The sequence below is a fragment of the Paramormyrops kingsleyae genome, chromosome 13, assembly GCF_048594095.1.
Source record: "Paramormyrops kingsleyae isolate MSU_618 chromosome 13, PKINGS_0.4, whole genome shotgun sequence".
NCBI classification, from domain to species: Eukaryota; Metazoa; Chordata; class Actinopteri; order Osteoglossiformes; family Mormyridae; genus Paramormyrops; species Paramormyrops kingsleyae.
In genome coordinates this window covers 30,092,020-30,113,243 of record NC_132809.1, presented here as the reverse complement: position 1 = coordinate 30,113,243, position 21,224 = coordinate 30,092,020, and the positions used below count along the sequence as shown (strand labels likewise).

General features: G+C 45.9%; 1 protein-coding gene across 1 annotated transcript in view; it reads left to right on the top strand.

Annotated features, from left to right (window-relative positions):
- The window catches only part of cdh13 (cadherin 13, H-cadherin (heart)), a 327,823-nt gene that overhangs the window by 70,113 nt on the left and 236,486 nt on the right, over positions 1–21,224 (top strand). Inside the window, exon 2 of the mRNA XM_072698600.1 lies at positions 15,177–15,294. Within this exon, the coding sequence (XP_072554701.1) occupies positions 15,177–15,294 (118 nt within the window). The remainder of the gene's footprint in view (positions 1–15,176; positions 15,295–21,224) is intronic.

The following is a 21,224-nucleotide window of genomic DNA, read 5'->3' as shown; positions in this document are numbered from 1 at the left end:
CTACCCAGTACAGCTGAACCAAACAATTAAGAACATCAAACAGCTGGTACAGGGGTTCTGGGAGCTGGGAGGGAGCAAAAATGTGGACTGTCTGGCAGGGAGATGGGAGGGAGCAAAAATGTGGAGTGTCTGGCAGGGAGCTGGGAGGGAGCAAAAATGTGGACCGTCTGGGGGTCTCCTAAGACTGCGTTGAGAAACACTGATTTATGCAGTATATATATATATATATATATATGCTGGAGACCCAGTGTGTGTGTGTGGGACTGTTCTCTTCTAAGAGCTGTTAGATTGTGCCAAACTGAGGCTGTTGATAAAAAATGGGGAGGAATTCTTTCATGCCACTTTTCCCAGACCCCCAAATGCTTGAGAGTTTGAGCTATCAAAATCCTTCAGGCCACCCGTATCATGCAGAAAGCTTCCTGGTGTGTGAGAGACCTCACACACAAGCCTTAGAGAGTAACTCTCCCTCTTTCCCCGTGAATTATTAACATTCTGTTGGCTCATCACTTCGTTCATTTCCCAGAACCACCATTGCTAGGGATTATGGGATGTGAGGCAAGGTACACCCTGGATGGGATGCCGGTCCATCACAGGACTAGTAGTTGGTTGCCCAGCAAAATGCATAGTCAAACGGCAATACCATCCAGCGCCGTCACTGTCAAAAAAACAAGTCGGAACAATCATTGGTTAAAAGCTGGGAGAGCCAATGTGGATTAGCCTGAGCGAGGAGGATTTCATTGGCATTTTATTATACAAGTATTTCGCGTGTCAGATTAAATATCAAACCGCATTAGTTACTGTTTAATTTACAAAGGGGTGTATGTAACAAGCATTATTATATTTCATTCATTTGTATTTGTATTCATGTATTAAGATAGCTTAATCTTCTATTAAATATGGATTTTCTAAAATGTCTTATACAGTTTAGTATTGATTTAATAATTTTGTTTTTGTTTCTGTTTTCTTGTGATGATTCTCCCATAAAAAATGCACATATGAAATCGGTTTTACCACGCGGGCAGACATTACATGGCTTTCTCTGGCTGTCGTTGTGCTGTTTTTCTAGAGCAACTTACTGATGGATATACTGCTCAGCAAACGGGGCTGTTGGCTCAGCCACTGCACCACCTGCTGTCCACATGTGCAATTGCAGCTTCGCGAGCAGCACAGTCTTTGAGCCACTCTTCTAAAATGCAGTTTTGAGCAAAGTCCTAAAGGTGCAATACTGGAGTTTATTTGGCACAGTGATGTACGGCAGCACTCGCTCTTTAATGTGCCACAGATCTCTGATGGCTCTCTTGCAGAGTGAGCTAAACTGCTTCCTGTCCACCAGTTGGCTAAAATGCAGCAATACAAATAGTCCAGCATTACAGTGCCCCTGTTCCCCCTCTGCTGCACTGCAAATGCTCTCAATAACTCATTTTTTTCATTTTCCTGAATACCCGAGAAATATCACGGTTATTTACCTCGCTCTGACCCTGATGGTTACACCACAATATTACCAAATTAAAAGGTCATTTGTATCCAATAAAACAGTAGATTAATTGGAAAAAACTGCAGGAGAGAATAGGGTAATGAGCAATTAATTGCGATGACTAGCTAATGACACAAGTACAGCCATAAGACACACAGGGGCATTTCTAAAGATTTTGGGCCCCATGAAAGCATATAATATTGGCCCCCAAGTCCATACCAATTCAGTTATTTAAAAAAAAATTTAGGGCCCCTGTCACTCGTCCTAACTTTCCCCCGAAGACACACATCCATTATTTGATGACTGCGAGTAACACTGGCCGCGGTCAGACACTGTATTCTAATGACTGCGAGTAACACTGGCCGTGGTCAGACACTGTATTCTGATGACTGCGAGTAACACTGGCCGCGGTCAGACACTGTATTCTGATGACTGCGAGTAACACTGGCCGCGGTCAGACACTGTATTCTGATGACTGCGAGTAACACTGGCCGCGGTCAGACACTGTATTCTAATGACTGCGAGTAACACTGGCCGCGGTCAGACACTGTATTCTGATGACTGCGAGTAACACTGGCCGCGGTCAGACACTGTATTCTGATGACTGCGAGTAACACTGGCCGCGGTCAGACACTGTATTCTGATGACTGCGAGTAACACTGGCCGCGGTCAAACACTGCATGAGGCTTTTGTTCTGCTGTATCTTCTTGTGCATTTTGTGATTTAGTGGCAACACTGTCAGATGTTATATCCCAGAATTTAGCACAGAATAGAATAGAGAGACTTTTTTCATCCTCGTGGGGAAATTCTTTTTGCATACCCTACCAGAACAAATCTGACAGCCGGGCCCAAGATTTTAAAAGTGGTTTTATCAGGGGGGTTAGGGATGCATGGCAAGAGAAAAAGTTGTCAACCTGAGGGTGACATTATTTTTTTTGGTGGGGGGGGGTGTCATAGATTGACACTGTCTCTATGAGGCAAAAAGAGACAGATATACAGGTGAGATGACAGCAGTGAATTAAGGTAAACTTTCATACTGATATTGCCTTATATTGCTTACATGTGCGGTTTTATGTTCCCGTGATGAAACTGTGATTTTATGACCGGATGCAGTGTAAACCACGCATGTGCTGCATTTTAACGTGCCGCATGCACGCAATGCATGCCCATATCCACTCCGTCCTCTTCTTGAGTATATATAGAATACATTCATGTTTTTCTACATGTTATTTTATTGTCTTCTATCTCTTTCTGACAGCACTCTGACAGGAGTTTTTGCTCTCGTTTCGTTTTGTACGACGGCGGTAAAACAAATGGTGCCATGTTAATGTGTATTTGCGCTCCTATGTCCTGTCCATCACAGCAGTTACCCATGGTGCCTTGCACCTCATCTCTGTGCTGTTCCTAACAAGGCTCTCATTAACATGCCATATTTGTTAGTATTTTGCTGTTTACCGGTGGCAGGGCAGAGGCTGCACTCGCTGTACGCCTGTCCACCGCCATCTCCGCGCCTCCATAGGTTGTTCCTGTGCTCAAGGGCTAATCTGTCATGCATTGGGCCCAGTGGCTCCTGGGTAGGGCTGGGGACATTAGCTCAGCTCCTGGAGCTCATTAACACATCGGAGTTTGACTTGGCCATCAGCTGCTCATGCTTCATGAGCATTTTTTTTTCCCCACCAGTCTGTTTGTCTGATAATGACAAGTTGGGTGACCTGGTGAGCAGGCTGTGGGGACCCTCTCACTTGTAGGGTGACATTAAATCGCCGTGTATAGTGTGTGTAAGCAATACTGTAGGTAAAAGCAAAGATGTGTGATTGTGTTTCCGTACCGTCGGCCAGTGTTTGTTTATAATAATTATTATATTTGAACTAGTAATTCTGTGAAAGTGTAATGCAAAAAAAAGATAGCAGGGTTAGGGCAGCAAACAGGGTCACGTTAAATCGTTGAATATTACTGCAGCTTTCAGCGGTTATGAAACATGCCTTGAGTACAGCGCATGGATTCATCCACTCAGCATGCATAGGTCTTACTCCTGAAATGCTGCAGTTTGCGTTTGTTTCACTAACACACAGCAGCTGTCATCCGATTTTATATATATATATATATATATATATATATATATATATATATATATATATATATATATATATATATTTATATATATATTTGAGAGAGAGCGAGAGAGAGTTATGGTAATTCCTATATTGCTAAATGATGGATTGTTGGTTGCATTAATTTTAAGTGCAAATCGATGAATAGGTAGATGAGTGCATGTTTATACAATTTTAATTATATTTGAGCATTTAGATCTGGCCGGGAGAAGGTGGTATTGAAGGCTCTCACAGAATTCTTGTAATCAGCACTTTTTTTAAAAGTAAGACCTCTATACTGGAGCATTTACCCACGTCATCTCTAAACTGGTTTGTGCAGGATCCTCTTAAGGCCGTAAAGGTCTTCGAGCTCTGCCCTGTTTGCGGTGTTCCAACACTCCCAAGCAGACAGAGAAGCAGGGTAGTTATTACTGCGGTGCGATTGTGTTGGACCTAAACGAGCGAGCTGATCTCCGAGGAGAGCGCAAGGCGAGCGGATGAGCTGGGAAGATCTATAAACGTCTGTTTGTGAATTGTGATGGATGTAGTGCAGCAACGGCCAAGAATGGGTCAGCCGTCTGGATAAATAATTGCGAGGGTTCGAGATAAATCACTTTCAAGCCCGGTGTTTTTGTGGTATTTAAAGTAGCCTCTGGATCAACCTCTGATGACCTACAAAAAAATGTGGTTCATTGCAGTATAGACAGGGTGGCCAGTTTTCAAGAGATAAGGTATCTCACTGAAGGGATTTGGGTAATTGGTGTGACACATACAGATGACTGGGTAATAATTGTGCCAGTTTAGCGTCAGGTAGCGGGTCCTGGCACCAGCACACCCACGGACACCCAGGAAGTGAGTTTGAGATCCCTGGTCCAAGCAATGACAGGCACAGCGATGGTGGGGATGATGATGAGGAGGCAGAGAAGCAGGTGGGCTGGTGAGGATTCCTGGGATTGTCCATGACTGTGATGAGGGGTAATGACCACATCGTCACAGATGTAAGTTTATGGTAAGTTTTGCCAGTGGAAACTGACTGGGCGTGAATCAGATTTTAGTGTTGGCCTGAACAACCTTACCTCCTCTGTAACATTCTCTCTTATTGCTCACAAGATGGTTGTTTTTGTTTATTCCCATTACCACCTTCTTTTGTGCTGGAAAGTGATAACCTACCATTTAATACAGGGGTCACTCAAAAAAATTTCCCCATGGTCCTCCTTGGTGGATTTTGTCAACTGTGGCTTTTTAGGGGGGGTGGAATTAGTGATAATACTGTCTTTTTCCTTGTCCCAACTTGCTCTCTGTGAGACACACAGAGGCATGTACAAGTAAAAGTAAGACTGGGGGGCAGGGATTCGGGTGTTGTTACAGTACAGGGTCAACCCTAACCAGGAACTGTAGTTTAAGGGCATCAGTCTGCCAGCCTTGGGATTCAAACTGGCAACCTTCTGATCAGAGATCGAACCCGTTGAGCTACACTATGGGTTAACCTATGGCTTATAGGTAAAATGTACTGGGGTGGGCAGGAAGCCTGATGACTCTGCTAACTGGTAATCAGTTATTAGTCTGACGCTGAAACGGGCCGGTTCCGCCACTGCTCGGAATCTGGTTGCGTATCAGTGCGGCAAATATTCACAGGTGATCCAGCCACTGCCCCTCAGAGTTCAGGTCACCGGATGGTGAGGCCAAGAAAAAGCATCATCGAGTCTGAGACAAGGTGTGATTGGGTGGTGACATTTGACATGGGAGGGAGCGGTGAAGCTTGCCTGGGGTGCCACATGGACTTCCAACTGCACTAGAAAGGCTTGAGCACCTGTCCCTCAAAAGATCTCTGCACAGCCCTGAAACCTGAGGAGGCACCAGGTGACTTAATGAGAGCAGAACAAGCACCCAAGACAGGAGGGTATGAATGTACCCAAATAAAGCCGCTCACACGTATCTTTACATAGCATTAAAGAATGGGTGACCATTAATCCAATACGCAGTTTTTACAAGTGGAAATGACACTGAAAATAATGTGATGGAAGAATGTTGCTACACTGTTGTATAGAATAAAACTGGATCCTAGACAAATCAAATGAAAAATCAATTCAGCCAACACCGTACAAATCTCATACACATACAGGGACAGATAAAACAGCAGAAACAACCACGTATAAAAGGGCTATAACTTTGAAGTAACTCAATCACACTTACCAAACACAGCTGTAGTGGTGATTCGCGTTAAGCTGTATTCCAATTAGCGGCCATGTTCCAGCTATGAAAGAGGTCAATCAGGATTTTGATCTGAGTTTTCAAAGCAACATGAAGTGTCTAACAGTCAGGAAAAAAAAGCCAAGGAGACAGAGTTCAATTTGCAGGTATATCAGTCACAAAAAAACGCAGAATTATTTATCTCAAGGGGAACAACCTCAAAAATCATAGCAAGCATCTTAAATGTGGACAAACTGCGTTGGCAGCAGTGTTAAAGCTCACATAGGGATAAGCCGACACGTAGCGGGATGACGCAGCTTCAAAGAGGCGCAGAGAACTGAATCAGCCAGTCTCAACAAAAACTGAATGTCATGAGCTTCATAAAGCTGGAATTTACGGCAGGCCTGCCATTTAGAAACTGCTTGTATCAAAGGCCGATGCACAAAGATGCATAATCTGATGTTAGGAGTATAAAACATGAGCCCCTGAATGACAGAAAAAGTAATAGGTCCCCTTGCATCATCCTTTATCCCTTTTCCACCATTTGGGTGGGTTTAATGTTTGGAAGCAGCCATTTCCAAGAAGCTATTACATCTGATGATTACTCTGCATAATGGCCAAGGAAATATGAGAAACGAAACAGAATGAATTCAACAACTGTCCATAGCTTTCCCAATCATCTGATCTACACATCCTCAAAGTATTATGGAATGTGCACCACCGCATTCATCCCTCGAAGAACTGGAGATGGTCCACTTCTCCCTCCTTACGCAGTTAAGGACTGAGTATGACGTCATTCCAAGATGGTTTGAAGCTGTTCGGAAGGCAAAGACCTACTTCTTCTTCGGTTTTTAATATTGATATTGTTGTTAGGTCGTTCTGTTATTTTTGTCCATCCCCAGTATAATTATTGAGCTTGTTGCCATAAGCGATTCTTTGTATATTATTTTTATGGTACCTACAGCTTTCTGGATCCTCTTCACCAGGTGAGGGGGGTGGGGTTTCTGTGGCTCAGTGAGTTAGGACAATGTGTCTGTGATCACCAGCTCCAATCCCAGGGTCAGCAGAGTGATTTTACCAGTGGGCCCCTGAGCGAGGCCCTCAACCCCCAAATCCTCCAGGGTCTGTCTGACGTTGCTTTCTCAAAAAATTTATATCACTTTGGATAAAATAACTATTAAAATGTAAACGTGTGGCCAAATAACTGTATGTTTGATAGGTATTCCTGTAAAGGTGCTGGAGCATTTGTTTGTCTTGGGATGTGCAAAGCGTGAATGTTGAAATGGGAGGGAGATGTGGGGGAGATGTGGGAGAGACCACAAATGCATGGATACAAGCATGACCTGAATATAGGCAAAACTGATAAATATATTTACTAGCAAAAGCCAAACGATGAACCCTGAATGCCAGTCATAATTAAACTATTTCTCAAGTCCTGTTTTATAGTGAAAGAAATCAGATAGTGGTTTACGTCATTAGTAATACCTCAGCTAGTTCATTTTCTTCGTAATGCAGATGTGAGTAAGTCAAACAATGTCTGCTTTGCCATAATTGCTTACCTTCCTACGCCAATTTGGAGGTCTGCGGCTCTTATTCCTATTGAATCGGGCGCAGGGCGCAATCTGTGAATTGATTTTTGAAAGGGCACAATGAAAGTAGAATCTAAAGTGCATCGACAATGTGGGCCTCGCTGAGCCTGGCGGCCCAGGGCTCTGGGAGAGGAAGGCAGTGAAATCCCATTCGAAGGGTCTGTCTGTGCCCCCTCGTGAGAGCGAGGCAGTGAAGTCCCATTCGAAGGGTCTGTCCGTGCCCCCTCGTGAGAGCGAGGCAGTGAAGTCCCATTCGAAGGGTCTGTCCGTGCCCCCTCGTGAGAGCGAGGCAGTGAAATCCCATTCGAAGGGTCTGTCCGTGCCCCCTCGTGAGAGCGAGGCAGTGAAGTCCCATTCGAAGGGTCTGTCCGTGCCCCCTCGTGAGAGCGAGGCAGTGAAGTCCCATTCGAAGGGTCTGTCCGTGCCCCCTCGTGAGAGCGAGGCAGTGAAGTCCCATTCGAAGGGTCTGTCCGTGCCCCCTCGTGAGAGCGAGGCACTGAAGTCCCATTCGAAGGGTCTGTCCGTGCTCCCTCGTGCTTCTGCACCACCAAGTACCATGCAGATTCCACACGTGGGTAGATTTTGCTGTCCGGAATGGATACCCTCTATATAATACCAATACTTATAATCTGGGTCATTATGATCAGGACAGGGGTAGTTTTCATTTAAGCATCGATAAGTATGCATGAACTTTATTTTCCCTATACACAGTTTTTGGGTGACTCTTATAGTTATGGTGAATCAAAAAAAATAGTGTTTTTGAAATAGATCCTTAATCCCTGCATTTTAAGCGCTAATGTTTATGTGGGGTGTGAGCAGAGTGATTTTATGGCGTGCTCTTGGCAGCGGTAAAAAGGGCACAGTAATTGGCAGCGCTGTCCGTGCCAGCGGCCTCTTAAATGTTTTGCTGTCCCGTGGCTGTGTGAATGGAAGCCTCAGGAAGTGCAATCTGTTTGGATTCCTGTTTCGTCCGATTGGCTGCCCCACGCGGTCGGCAGGAGTCGCTCCTCTGATGCGGTCCAGCCGCATGCAGGATGGCTACCCGACAGATGCGGCATGCAGACAAAGCATTGTAGTAGATTTGAGTTGTCATGGGAAGTGTGTGAATTCCATGCCCCATGGGAAAAAAACATCCCCCTTGAAAGTATACCACCTGTCTCACTTTCCCCCTAAATTGTGTGTTTTTCAAAAAATCTTATTGGCTGTGAAGCTGCAGGTGCTTAGTCAAAGGGGGAGTCTTCCTCTTTTTCTCCTGTATTCCATTTTGGACGATTTTGATCTTGGTGGGAATCCAGTGTGCTGTAATTAATTTAATTTACACGTGACACTGGCAACTCCACGTCTGGGTCGCTGTCAGCTGTGTAGGCCACGGTCCGACGGGCGCGGCTATGGGGCGTGAGCCAGCAGCGGGCGATTTGAACCGCGGCCTGGTTATCGCTTTGGCACGCGGTAGCGGGCACGGATGGCTGGCAGAGATTATGGGTATGCGGAGGATCCAGGCCATTCATCTTCCGTCCCTCGCCAGGCTAAACGTGAACAACAAAACCGGCGACTGCAGCGGCCTCGTCCACTGCCAAGACACAGAGCAGGTGTGGGGGGGGAAAGCGAGCCACCTTGGCCGTGACGAACAGGTGCTGCGTTCTTGTGCTGTAGCCCACCCCCCCACCCCCGGGAGAGCTCCCCTTCTCTCTCCTCTAGTGCGTTCCCACGTATTGATTTCCCCAGGAGCTGATATTTACACCCGCTGGCGCCTAGTAGCTCTCGTTGGTCCTGGGCTTCATCAGAGGAGTCTGCCCTTTAATCATGCTCCTGCCTGTCTCGCCTTGGACACCCCCGTCGTAATGCGACGCTGTGATCCGGTCACATAGCCCCCGAGTTGCTAATCTGTAGGATGAGCCATAAACCGCTTCCTCACGGGTGACAGCGGGTCGGACTCCGCTTTCGTTTTCAACACCGGCCCCAGATAGCTTTCTTCTTTCTTGTTTAATGCTATTTGGCGCAGGTTCTGGCACCCAGCGGTGCCTGTCCCCGCATGCTGTAAGTGGGACGGTCCCCGTGCTGTAGGGAGGAGACGGGAGGCGATAACTTGGCTGTTCCCAATTTCGGCGGGGAGGATGGTTTGCGGGGACACTCTTTCCGTGTGTTTTATCGAAAGTCAAGGCCCTGGAGCAGCACGCTCCCCCCGAGCCGCCTGCTTTAATAATAAATACAAACCAGCGGGATTGTACAAGACTGCGGGGGATTTGTCCCGTCGGGGGGCAGGACGCAGGCTGCCGGAACCGGCTGGCTAGATAAGGAGCATTTCGCCTAACCTCGACAGGAAGCGGATCTCGCCTTCTGCGGCCTGCGGTTCCCTTTGTTTTTCTTGCCTTCTTTTTGTGGTTTTCCGCATGACTTCCTCAGTCGGTGAGGCTGTATGTTCCTGAAGATACAAATTTAGTCACCTCTTATTTCTGTAGTGAACTTGCATGACCTGTACGATGCGAGTGCTAGAGCCCTTGGCTATTTGCGTTTCTTGTAGCGTTAGACTCACCGTGGTGATGTACATGGATTTCTGTGCTTCACTGATTGCCTGCTTGTGAAGTCAGGCTTCACTTCGAGGACGCTTCAGAACTTCAGAACATCTCCCTGTGTGGTGTGGTGTGTGCAGCTGTGTGTTCTGCAGCTTATAATGAATATTGCTCATGGAGATAGCTGAGGAGGAGAGAGATGAAGAAGCGAGCAGGATTAAGGGTGCAGGAGAGGGCATGGAGTTGGTGGGTTTGAAAAGGTTGCAATCTCCAGACAGTATGGCTTCACTGAGGCTGCCAATAATCCTGTCAATTCAACTGGATTAAACTTAATTCATGTTTTGTTACCAGTATATGCCAAATGATATTTGATGGGGGAAAAAAAAAGAAATAAACAAATAAGCACAACACAGAAAAACAGATTTGACTAGCTTCTAATGAGACCAAAATGGCCAATATCAGATTTTTATTTCTCATTAATACTACAACAAACATCATAATTTAGAAATCATTTAGAAACAATAGCGGTTTCCAAAATTCTTTTGGTCAATGGTTAATGATCTTGGGACCCAGACAGTAAAAACTGTGAAGAGCAAAATATTTAAAGTAATTCAGTACGGTTCATTTAATTTCATTAAGGAAGTGAATATAATAAGGGTGATTCTGTCTCTGCTCCTCTCATCTGTTTGATGTAATGTAAAGTCTGCAGGTTTACCTGTTAACTGGGCATTGGCCTTACTCTATTGCCAAGCAATTTTTTTGTTATCAAAATGCTGGTTTCCTTCCCTGTTCGCAGAACAGTATTCAGTATTTTAAGTAAAAGGGAAATACTGGAGAAAATATCTCTGTTCCCAAGAACATGAAATTCTTTTGCGCTGCTGTGAGCCAGACTGGTCCACTGTATGTCTTTATCTCGAAGGGAGGCAAAGCAAACAGAGGAGACGCAAAGCAGGCATGGTAGGCGAGACACTTTCCATCCTGGGCTTTGCGTTTTCATCCAAACCATTCTGGCAAAGTGAAATTCTTACACTAATTGGGCCTGCTGCGGTACTGCTGGACAGTGGACCGGTGGCGTGTTTTGCTTGGGTACCACAGAGCTGGTACTGATGGCCACCAGTTTTTAATGAGACAAAGGAGGTTCTCTCTCTTTCCAAAGCTGTAGGAAGAACACAGAGTCCATTGCTGTGATCTTTAGATCTTTGACTGATCGGTGGAAATCATGCTGCGATAGGCACTGATGCCTCGTAATGTCTCCACCATACTAACTAATGGTTTGATTCTGGCCTGTAACTGCTTCTAATAAAATGATCTTTAATTCCACTGCTGGAGGGGGTGATGTAGGAGTGCTGGGAGCCGGGTCTTTGGTCACGTCAAATCTCTGGCACTTGTAGGGAATGCAGGGTCCCATAAAGCAGCGGGGGTCCGGTAACAAGGGCTTGCAGAGGAGGCGGGGGTGGGGGCCGCCACAGTCCATCACCAAAAGTGCTCTGTCGCTTAGGACCAAGCGTGCGGTTTGAAGAAAAGCGCAGCAGGTGTGGAGCAAAAACTCACATCTAAATGCTAATTAAGCTAAAGAGAGCGGAGCGGAGGAACGGGCGGCCTGGACGTGCCGGCGGCCCTGCGGTCCCACCGCTTCCCGCGACGGAGCGCGTCCTGCACGCATTCACGGGCCCCCGTTTGACAATTAATGTAATTTGGTTAATTGCTAATGAGGCTTTTCCAGCACCATAAGGGGGGGTGGGGTGGGGGGATTTTAAAGGCACAGGGTCATCTGAATGGGGAGCAAGTAGCGTGGCTGTCACTGTCTGCTGTCACCAGATCACGCCCACAAACCAGCGTATAACACACTTCCACAGTGGACGGTGTCTCCACATTCAATGGACTGCCACTTGAAACAAGAAGTGTCCACGCACAACAGGCAGTGTCCACACACAACGGCAAGTGTCCACGCACAACAGGCAGTGTCCACACACAATGGCAAGTGTCCACACGCAACAGGCAGTGTCCACACGCAACAGGCAGTGTCCACACGCAACGGCAAGTGTCCACGCACAACAGGCAGTGTCCACACGCAACAGGCAGTGTCCACGCACAACAGGCAGTGTCCACACGCAACAGGCAGTGTCCACACGCAACGGCAAGTGTCCACGCACAACGGCAAGTGTCCACGCACAACAGGCAGTGTCCACGCACAACAGGCAGTGTCCACACGCAACAGGCAGTGTCCACACGCAACGGCAAGTGTCCACGCACAACAGGCAGTGTCCACGCACAACGGCAAGTGTCCACGCACAACAGGCAGTGTCCACACACAACGGCAAGTGTCCACACGCAACAGGCAGTGTCCACACGCAACAGGCAGTGTCCACACGCAACAGGCAGTGTCCACACACAACGGCAAGTGTCCACACACAACGGCAAGTGTCCACACGCAACAGGCAGTGTCCACACGCAACAGGCAGTGTCCACACGCAACAGGCAGTGTCCACACACAACGGCAAGTGTCCACGCACAACAGGCAGTGTCCACGCACAACAGGCAGTGTCCACGCACAACGGCAAGTGTCCACACGTATCAGGAAGTGTCCACACGCAACAGGAAGTGTCCACACGCATCAGAAAGTGTCCACATGCAACAAGAAGAGTCCGTGCACAGCAGGCAGTGTCCACACACAACAGCAAGTGTCCACACACATCAGGAAGTGTCCACACGTAACAGGAAGTGTCCACACAGAACAAAACGTGTCCACACGCATCAGGAAGTGTCCACACGGAACAAAAAGTGTCCACGTGCAACAGGAAGTGTCCACACGCAACAGGAAGTGTCCAAACACAACAGGAAGTGTCCACACAGAACAAGGAGTATCCGCACACAACAGGAAGTGTCCATTTGCAACAGGAAGTGTCCACACAGAACAAAAAGTGTCCACTCACAACCGGAAGTGTTTACACATGCTGGATTCAACATGTGCTTGGTAATGAAATAGAAAGTAGATTTTTAATGTGAAGCATGCTTCATTAATAAAGGTTTTATTCATAAATTTATTCAATCTCTATATTTTTATTATGTGATCACAAAATTTCCAAGCGTTCAAACAATGTTTTTGAACGTTCAACAGCTATGGTCCCGTGTTTGTGTGAATATATGGCTATGAAACCCATAATGAGTTGGATTAATCTGCTCTGTCCATCACAGACAGGTCTCATCCTTCTTATTGATCTCCGCTGATGCCCATTAGGTTACAATACATGTTGAGTATAAGCAAATATTAATCCCACAGTATGTTCAAAGCCTCATTCCTCTCATTAGTGTCGGTATGGGCAATTTGCTTACCTCCATGCTGAAAATGCCTTCATGGTAAAAATAGGGTAAATGCATATTCACAACACAACCTGTAGGTGCAGTCATATCTCAATTCATTGTGAGGAGAGACTGTGGGGAAGTTAATTGTAAGGCTTGTGTAAATCACTAGGTACCAATATTTTATAAAAGTGGCCAGACCCCCAGCACTAATGCCATGAACTACAATAATATCAAAATTTAGTGTGCCTGAGAGAATGGAGACCACTGGAGTTCATAACGTCCAAAGTAGTCATACGGCACTCCCACAATTAACTGCAGCTGTATAATTACCGTGTTCGGCTTAAAAACAACAGCATGGCAGAAGAACAAAGGTTTCGATGTCAGAGCGAGTTGTTACATGCTTTTCTAAAGCAGTGTGACAAATGGTTTCAAGGCCAATCACAGGATGCAGAAATCAGCAATAATTCAGAGCATTTAACGACTTGGGTAGATCGATGGGTTTATCCAGTGAGATAATAGTGCCTCATGCCAGCAGCAGTAATTATTCTCTGACCGAACTGATGGAAATACACTCATTTTGTTGCCTAATGTTAGATTTCATTGTCAAATATTTAATAATATTTAAATTCATTTTTTATGTTAATTTTTCAGTTATTTCGCACATGCTTTTATCCAAAGTGATGTACAGTTGACACTGCAGGGTCAGGCAGTGTAATTGGGGGATATGGGAGTTGCTGAGGACCCCAGGATTTGAACTGGCAACCTGCCGATCAAACCTGCTGAGTCACATATCGCCCCCATTTTCCCTTATAGATCGTTTTACCCATTTTAATCCCATTTTACCTTTTCTAAATATACTTTTTGAGTCAATATAGAATGGATGGAAAAATGGATGGATGGATATTTTAATCAGAAGTGACAGATATTTGCGGAGGATGTAAATAAAAAGATTGGCTATGAGCCACGGCAAAGTAGACGAAGGGATCTTCTTGTTGGGCTGTTATAGAGCTGTTTTCCTGTAAGCACTCTCCGCCATTATGCTGAACAATCGGCCATGCCGACTGAATGGATATTAAAACATCTCTAATTACCTTCGTCTTTAATAGATCAAGGCTCTGTTCTCAAAATGCACGATGACCTGAGATTGCTGTAATTGGTGTGAAGTGTTTCCGCCCAGAGGAGCACATTAAACATTTCACATGGGCTCATTAAAAGCTGGAAGGTAAATGTTCTAATGGATTTTTTTTTATTTTAATGTTATTTTCATGATGTTCTTCAGAAAATTTTGATTGAAAGAATCTCTATTCAGTACTGGTTTGAAAAAAGTACTTTTTGCAACTTGATTGGAACATGAGATTTCTGCCGGCTAATTTTTGTTTTAAATGTTTCAAAAACATGACAGTATCTTCAGTTTAAGGGGCCCATTAATACTTGCTCTCGCATTTTCCATACCGCTTCATTGGGATTCTTGTCTGGACTGTCCTGGTCAAACTCTTATCTACTCAGTAACAGTCGTTACCCATGAAAACATTTTAGCTTCATTTCTGTTAGTTTTCCCAAAATCCTGCTACACCATGAACTAACTTTCAAAAAAAGTTTCTAAATAAGAAGTGTATTTCATTAACTGTACGGAGGAATATTAAGCAGTAATTATCTGCCAGACTGCTGGTGGCCGTTTCCTTCTGTGTTGCTTTATGTTGTGCATTTCCAGATATTGCCATGAAGTAATATAAGTTATGAAATTTTCCATCCATACGAATTTTATTTCATGTTGGATTGGGCTTTTAAACTGGAATTTGAGAATTACTTGGCTCTGTGAGCATGTCAGCAATGTCTGACCCCTGTTAGCATGTATAATGAAATGTCTGCTGTGGACGAAGTATGGCTCAGTGATAAGACGGAAGTGACGCTGGTTGAGTGTGGTGGTTGTGAGCAGGCAGAAGAGGTCCGTCACTCTGACCGCTGGCAGGTGAGTGGCTGTGCTTAAAGCTGAGGTTTAACCTGCTGTTCCCACTTGCAGGTGTTCTGTGTTGGAGCCCAGGAGGACGCAGAAAGGGGCTGTGTACCTGGTTTCCAGGTGAAGAAACACCAGGTTCAGTACGATGGGGGATTCGTGGTGGGAGTCCCACTCCTGAGAGGTAAGTGCTCAGTATGGGTCAACTGTGGCATTTTTCTGAGTCTCTAGGGCAGGATAGATATGTGAGGCGGGGCCACAGGGGCACGAGCTCCAGCTGAAAGCTGACCAGTGATAAGGTTGGCCCCTTTTATGTCGTCCTCCCCCCAAACTTTGAAATTGTAGAATTACCCCCGCTCTGGGTTTGCCTGGATTTGTGTTGGAATTTAGGTTTCTATGTTTGGGACAATCGCACAATAATAGTGCTATTGAGAATGCCCCCTCCCCACACACACACACACACACTTGTGTATAAGTGTGTACAGAAACCCACTTGTGTGTGCAAACATGTGAGAGTCATGCTTGTGTTTGAACACGGGTGAAATGATCCGATTGTAGCACTTCCACCGGGGATTCTGGGAGAGGTGAAACGTGAATTCTCCGTGAGCCATCTGTTTACTTCACATATTTATTAGAAATCATGCAAATCTGCTTCTAAAAAAAAAAAAGCAGAAAAGAAAAGCAACTGTGGCAAAAGACAATGACAACAGAATGTTCCTGCACTTATGAATTATTCCCCTTCATCTCTCGGTGTTTACCAAAGCTTCCTAAGCGGCGTTCATACAGAGACCACGGCCGCCTGGATCTTATTTGGAAACGTTGAGTTGTCAGTGTCTCTAATGCTAATTTATTTCACTTATGTAGATGGTTTGGGGGGATGTTTAATCAGCTCCATTTATAGGTGCATCCCGCGTGGGACTATGTAATCTGCAGGATACATGCTCATCCACGTACCATTTATTTTCGTGACCATTGCAACATTGTTTAATGTGACTTAATTGAAAATATTTTGCCCATGTCTCTGTAATTTTGCCAATGGGTGGAGTGGATCTTAAAGCTATGCGTTCCTGTAAGGAGCGATGCAGCTTGGTCTGATCTGTGTTCCCGTACCTCCTGCTTGACATGCTGTTGGTCGCCTGCTTCTCCAGAAGGTTTAAGCGTTGCAGTCGTGCTTCCCGGAGCATGAAATGGTGGAGGAGCACGATGGGAAGAAGAAAGGTGAGGTTCTAGTGGGGAGGTGGCCTGGTGACAGGGATCAGCAATCAGGCAGCCCTTTGAAAGCCCTCATTTCAGATAGTGACATCTAGTACTTGAGTTATTTTTACTTTTCAGCTTTTACATATTAAATATTCTTTTTTTTGTATTATACTGATGGAGAGAGTGGGCAAAGGTGAAGGTGGAGATGTGTGTATACGAGGGCTGGTAAGCCACGAATCAATGAACGGCAGTCTGTATAGCCATTTCTATTCATGTGAATTCTTCACAATGCACGCACACGCACACACATACACGCACACACACAGAATTCATATATTCCATATATTAATAATCATTGTGGGGACTGTCCATTTCTATGGGTATAACCCTGATCCTAACTATGACAGCCTTAACCCCTACCCAGCCCTAACCTTAACCATAAGTAACCAAACTAACTACAAGACTTTTAGCTTTTTTAGTCTTTTCGTTGTATTCAGAGGTTTTTATAAAATTAAGTTTTATGTCATGGGGACCTGAAATTTTATCACATTGTGGGCACATCTGATCCCCATAATGTGGAAAATACCCCCCCCCCCCCCAACATACAGACAGACACACACACTACAAACAAACCTTAACTTGGCTATTGTTACTTTAGGGGGAGAACAGAGTGAATTAACAAAAGTCATTTGGATCTAATGGGTGTACAAAATATGGCAATATCCTTGACTGTACATGTAGAGGTATGGATGGGCATGATCCATCACAGGCTAGAGTTTAGGCACACACTGTCAGGACAGGTCCCTGCCCTATCCCATCAGTCATTTCCCGTTTGGCCAAAAGGTATCGCTGACCACCCAGCTTCATGTTCCCCTAGTTTAGTTCCCACTCTGTTCCTTATGTTCCCCTAGTTTAGTTCCCACTCTGTTCCTTATGTTCCCCTAGTTTAGTTCCCACTCTGTTCCTTATGTTCCCCTGCTCCCTGAGCCACCACGTGGCTGAATGGGCTAAGCAGGTGGCTGTCGTGGGTTCGTCCAACCTTCATTGGACTTTCTGAGTTTTGGTGTTTTTCGTTGTTTTCGTGTACTTGATTCTCATTCCATGCCTGTGTTTGGTTCTGTAGTAATTTCTTGTTTCACATGTATTCCTAGTGTTTCTGTCCTCTGTTTGTTAAATATCGTCACCTGTTCCTGGTAGTTCCTAGTCCCTTGTAATTAATAAAGGTCCACACCTATCCCTCATCATACCCTCATTACCGTGTATATTTGTGCCTGCCCTTGTCCTGATTCCGCAGTCGGTCATTGTATGTGCTGTGTTGTGTTTGATTCCTGCATGTTCTCTCTACAGTATGTGCCACATTTGTTTCTGTTTGCTTCTTGCCTGTGGTTCCCAAAGCTGCTGTTGTTTAGTCCTTCTTCGTTCTTATTTCACCCACCTGCCTTTGTTTAGGGCCCCTCATGGTCCCTTTTGGGGTTTCTGGTTCAGTTAAATAAACGCCTAAAATAAAAGGGATCGTCCATCCGTCATTCCAAGCTATAACACCCACTGGCTCCTTTTAATCATTGAGTTTAGCACTTTGAGGCTTAGGTGTCTGTTCAGCAGTTTTCACTCCAAGTGACAGGAGTGACAACAGTGAGCTGGTGTAACACTGAAAAACGTGGAACTTGCTGGAATAAACACACTGGACGGACGATTTAATGAGAGCAAGGAATGACAGCGATTGTCTTTAGATCACTAATTAGTAGGGAAGGGGGCAAATGCATTCTTTTCTGAAAACAGAACTGGATCAAGGTCTAAAACTGGAGCACTGGAACTCTGACTGCTGCAGTGGTTTGTCTGTCTGTACTGGCCTGTTGTCTTATCAGCTTTTTTATGACCCTTCAAAACATTCATTTTAATTTCTAATCGCTTTCATACAGTATTGTATTTCAGGATAAAGAAAGTTCCAGAACTAATAGACAGTGTTGCTGTTGATATCAGGTAGAGTGTATAGGGTCTTTAGTTTTATTTATTTTGCAGATGCTTTTATCCAAAATGATATACAATTGGTCAGCCAGTCCCTGGAGCAACTGGGAGTTAAGGGCCACACTCAGGGACCCAGCAGTGAAATCACTTTGCTGACTGGGATTCAAACTGGCAACCTTCCAATCTGAGGCACCAGCCCACTGAGTCACACACCACTGCTCTACATCTGTTGCTGTGAAATTTATACTCTTATGGGCAGGACAGAGGGTGAGGAGCAAGTTGTACCGCCGCCGTTCTTGGACTCGTTTCTGGATCGATGCGTAGATGTAGAACCGGGGGTTCCCGACCTTGACCGTCCTCCGCCATGCTGAGCGGTCACTCCTCTACGCACACCGAGAGTGCAGCCGCGTGGAGTCGGAGAGGAGCACTGACCTCGCCACAGTCAGCTGCACCGCCTTGGGTTGGGCGGAGGGAGGGAGCAGGAAGGCGGAGGCGGGGGGGAGGTGAGGAGGAGGCGGGGGGGAGGTGAAGGCTGCAGGTTTAGTGTAAGATCTATGAAGGGAGCCACTGGTTCTGATCCCTGCCCTTCATGGCTCTTAATGAAAGGCAGCTGCTTGTAGCTTGAAGTTCAGACCTGTTCAGGTGTATTAGGGGGGCAGTTGGGGGGGGGGGGGGGTGACAGCTGGGATGAGCTGGCAGAGCCTGGGAGGCAGGAGAATATGTACAGGGTCATCGATCGTCCCCGTCTTCCCCATCGCCTGTTGCAGTCTGTGAATTTCACATCTTGCTCTCTGGAAAGTGTAGCTGCAGATACTTCATATGTAAATCAGAAATGCAAGTTGCGATTGGACGTCAGCCCTCAGTGTTTCTCCACCCCCATGTTCAGGTATGGGCAGCTCCGGAAACTCCTTTTGATAATTCAGGAATCCTCCAACATAACTACAGTACGTAGGAGTCACTTTGTCCTTCTGGGAGGGTGTCCCAGTCTCCAGACTGGTATTGTTTGAGTGTTATTTTTCAGTGTATTACAGCTATATGGCATTCTGTCACAATTCAGTGGGCTCTTGCTTCTGTGCAGCAAACAATGAATACAGCTGGTTCGTTTTGGAAACCATCAAGAGATATAATAATACATCGGCCCAGACTGTCGAACCTTCGCCATTGTATAAACACTGTTCCGTTCTTTGGGATTGCAGACCGGTGTCCGTCTAAACTTCCATGCTTACTCTGTCTATCAATGCGCCCATGTTTATGAGAAGTTGGCGCGCCATCGTTCTGTTAATGAGTCAGCAAAAAAATGAAGGCTTTATTCATCAGCCACTGTCATGTATTTTTCAGTTTCACTTGGCTGGAGGCGGGAGTGCCCTTGACCTCACATGAGATCCGATGAGGGCGTAAGTGAGTTGGTCTTCCGCCTGGGGCGTGTGAGTTCTTGGCCCGACGAGAGGAATGCACGATGATGCAAATTTCCTGCACGACTCGCTGCACGGATATCCGAGCACGGCAATGTCTGCCGAAAGCTCTCCTTGCTGCTCCCTTCCTGAGCTGACCCAAGTGTTTGTCTGGGCACTCAGGACAAGCAGTGTGACGGAGTGTGTCTGCAGACCCCTGTTTCTCAAAGAAAGATGCCCCCACTTATGCACGTAATTCACCCCCATGCCCCAAGCCTACTTCAACATGTGCATTTTAATGTCATTTTTCTGCACTCCTATACCAGCATTCTTCTCCCCTGAATGTTTACATTCCGCTGCGCTTGTTGACTGGCTATATTATGAGATTATTATTGAACCAAAAGACTGTATTTTATTGCTGCCCTAGGTTTTATACATGCTTTCGCGTGCTCGCTTATTACAGAGTAATAATTTAGCATCTCGCACAGGAAGAAGTTTCTGTGCAGGCTATGCGTCACATGATGCTTTACTGCTTCTGTCGATGCTCCCTCTCTGCTGTTTAATGCACTGACCTGTAAGTCACGCTGTACCAAAGCATGAAACACAAACCCATGGATGTAAAGCCTGATGCTGTCAGCCACTGGAGAAATATGTCCAAGGCGCAGGATGCAGTTCCACGTAAGAGATGTGACTCATCCTCATCTTGAGGTTCAGAGGCTTTTAAGTTCGAGATGGTCAGCGCATACGCGTCCAGACCTCAGTGCAAGATGCAAAGACGGGGCCAACAGCGCAGTAAAAGTAACGGGCTTGCACAGTTGTGTGTTGGAATAGTGCGCACCATCTGAGCTGGGGTGCTGGTTCAGTCCTGTTGAAACATGACATCGTAGATGCAGCTTACGATCTGTGACACCATGGGCTGGAGGAGCGGCTCACTGATACTGACCACAGCTTACACTGCCTTTATTAATCAAGGCTCAGTTTGTTTGCTGTTAGCATGCTGGTGGGAGGGTGGGGGCGGGGTTTGCCAGCCAGTTGACCTTGGACCCAGATGTTTTTGGTTCTTCTCCTTTATTGTCACCTGCCATTCTTTCTCTACCTCTTCTCTTTTTCATGCACCATTCTGTATAAACAATACAGTAATGAATTGCCACACACTCTCACACTCTTGTCAAGTGCCTTGTGGTAACTGCGGTGTGAAAGGCTCTATATAAAGAAACTGAACAGAATAGTGAAGGTAGAAATGTGCAACAGCGGGAGGCGTGTTCAGCTGAGATCTGCGATGCACATTACCACGATGCCGACGCACTTCCAGTGTGCCGCTCATCACTGACGTGAATTAAGGAAACCCAACTGATTCAAAGATGATCGTCACTGGATCTGCAGTGTGTGGGATTCGTTCTACTGGAAAATACTCGTCCCCAGAGTAGTAGTGCTTGGACACCATGGCCTGTTTAACGCTCTACAGGTGGAGATGTGCCCTGTCCACATCCACAGCAGCCACCTACTGTCCCTCAAAAGCAGGTACACCTCAGCCACATGGCACATTGTGGGTAAATGTGCT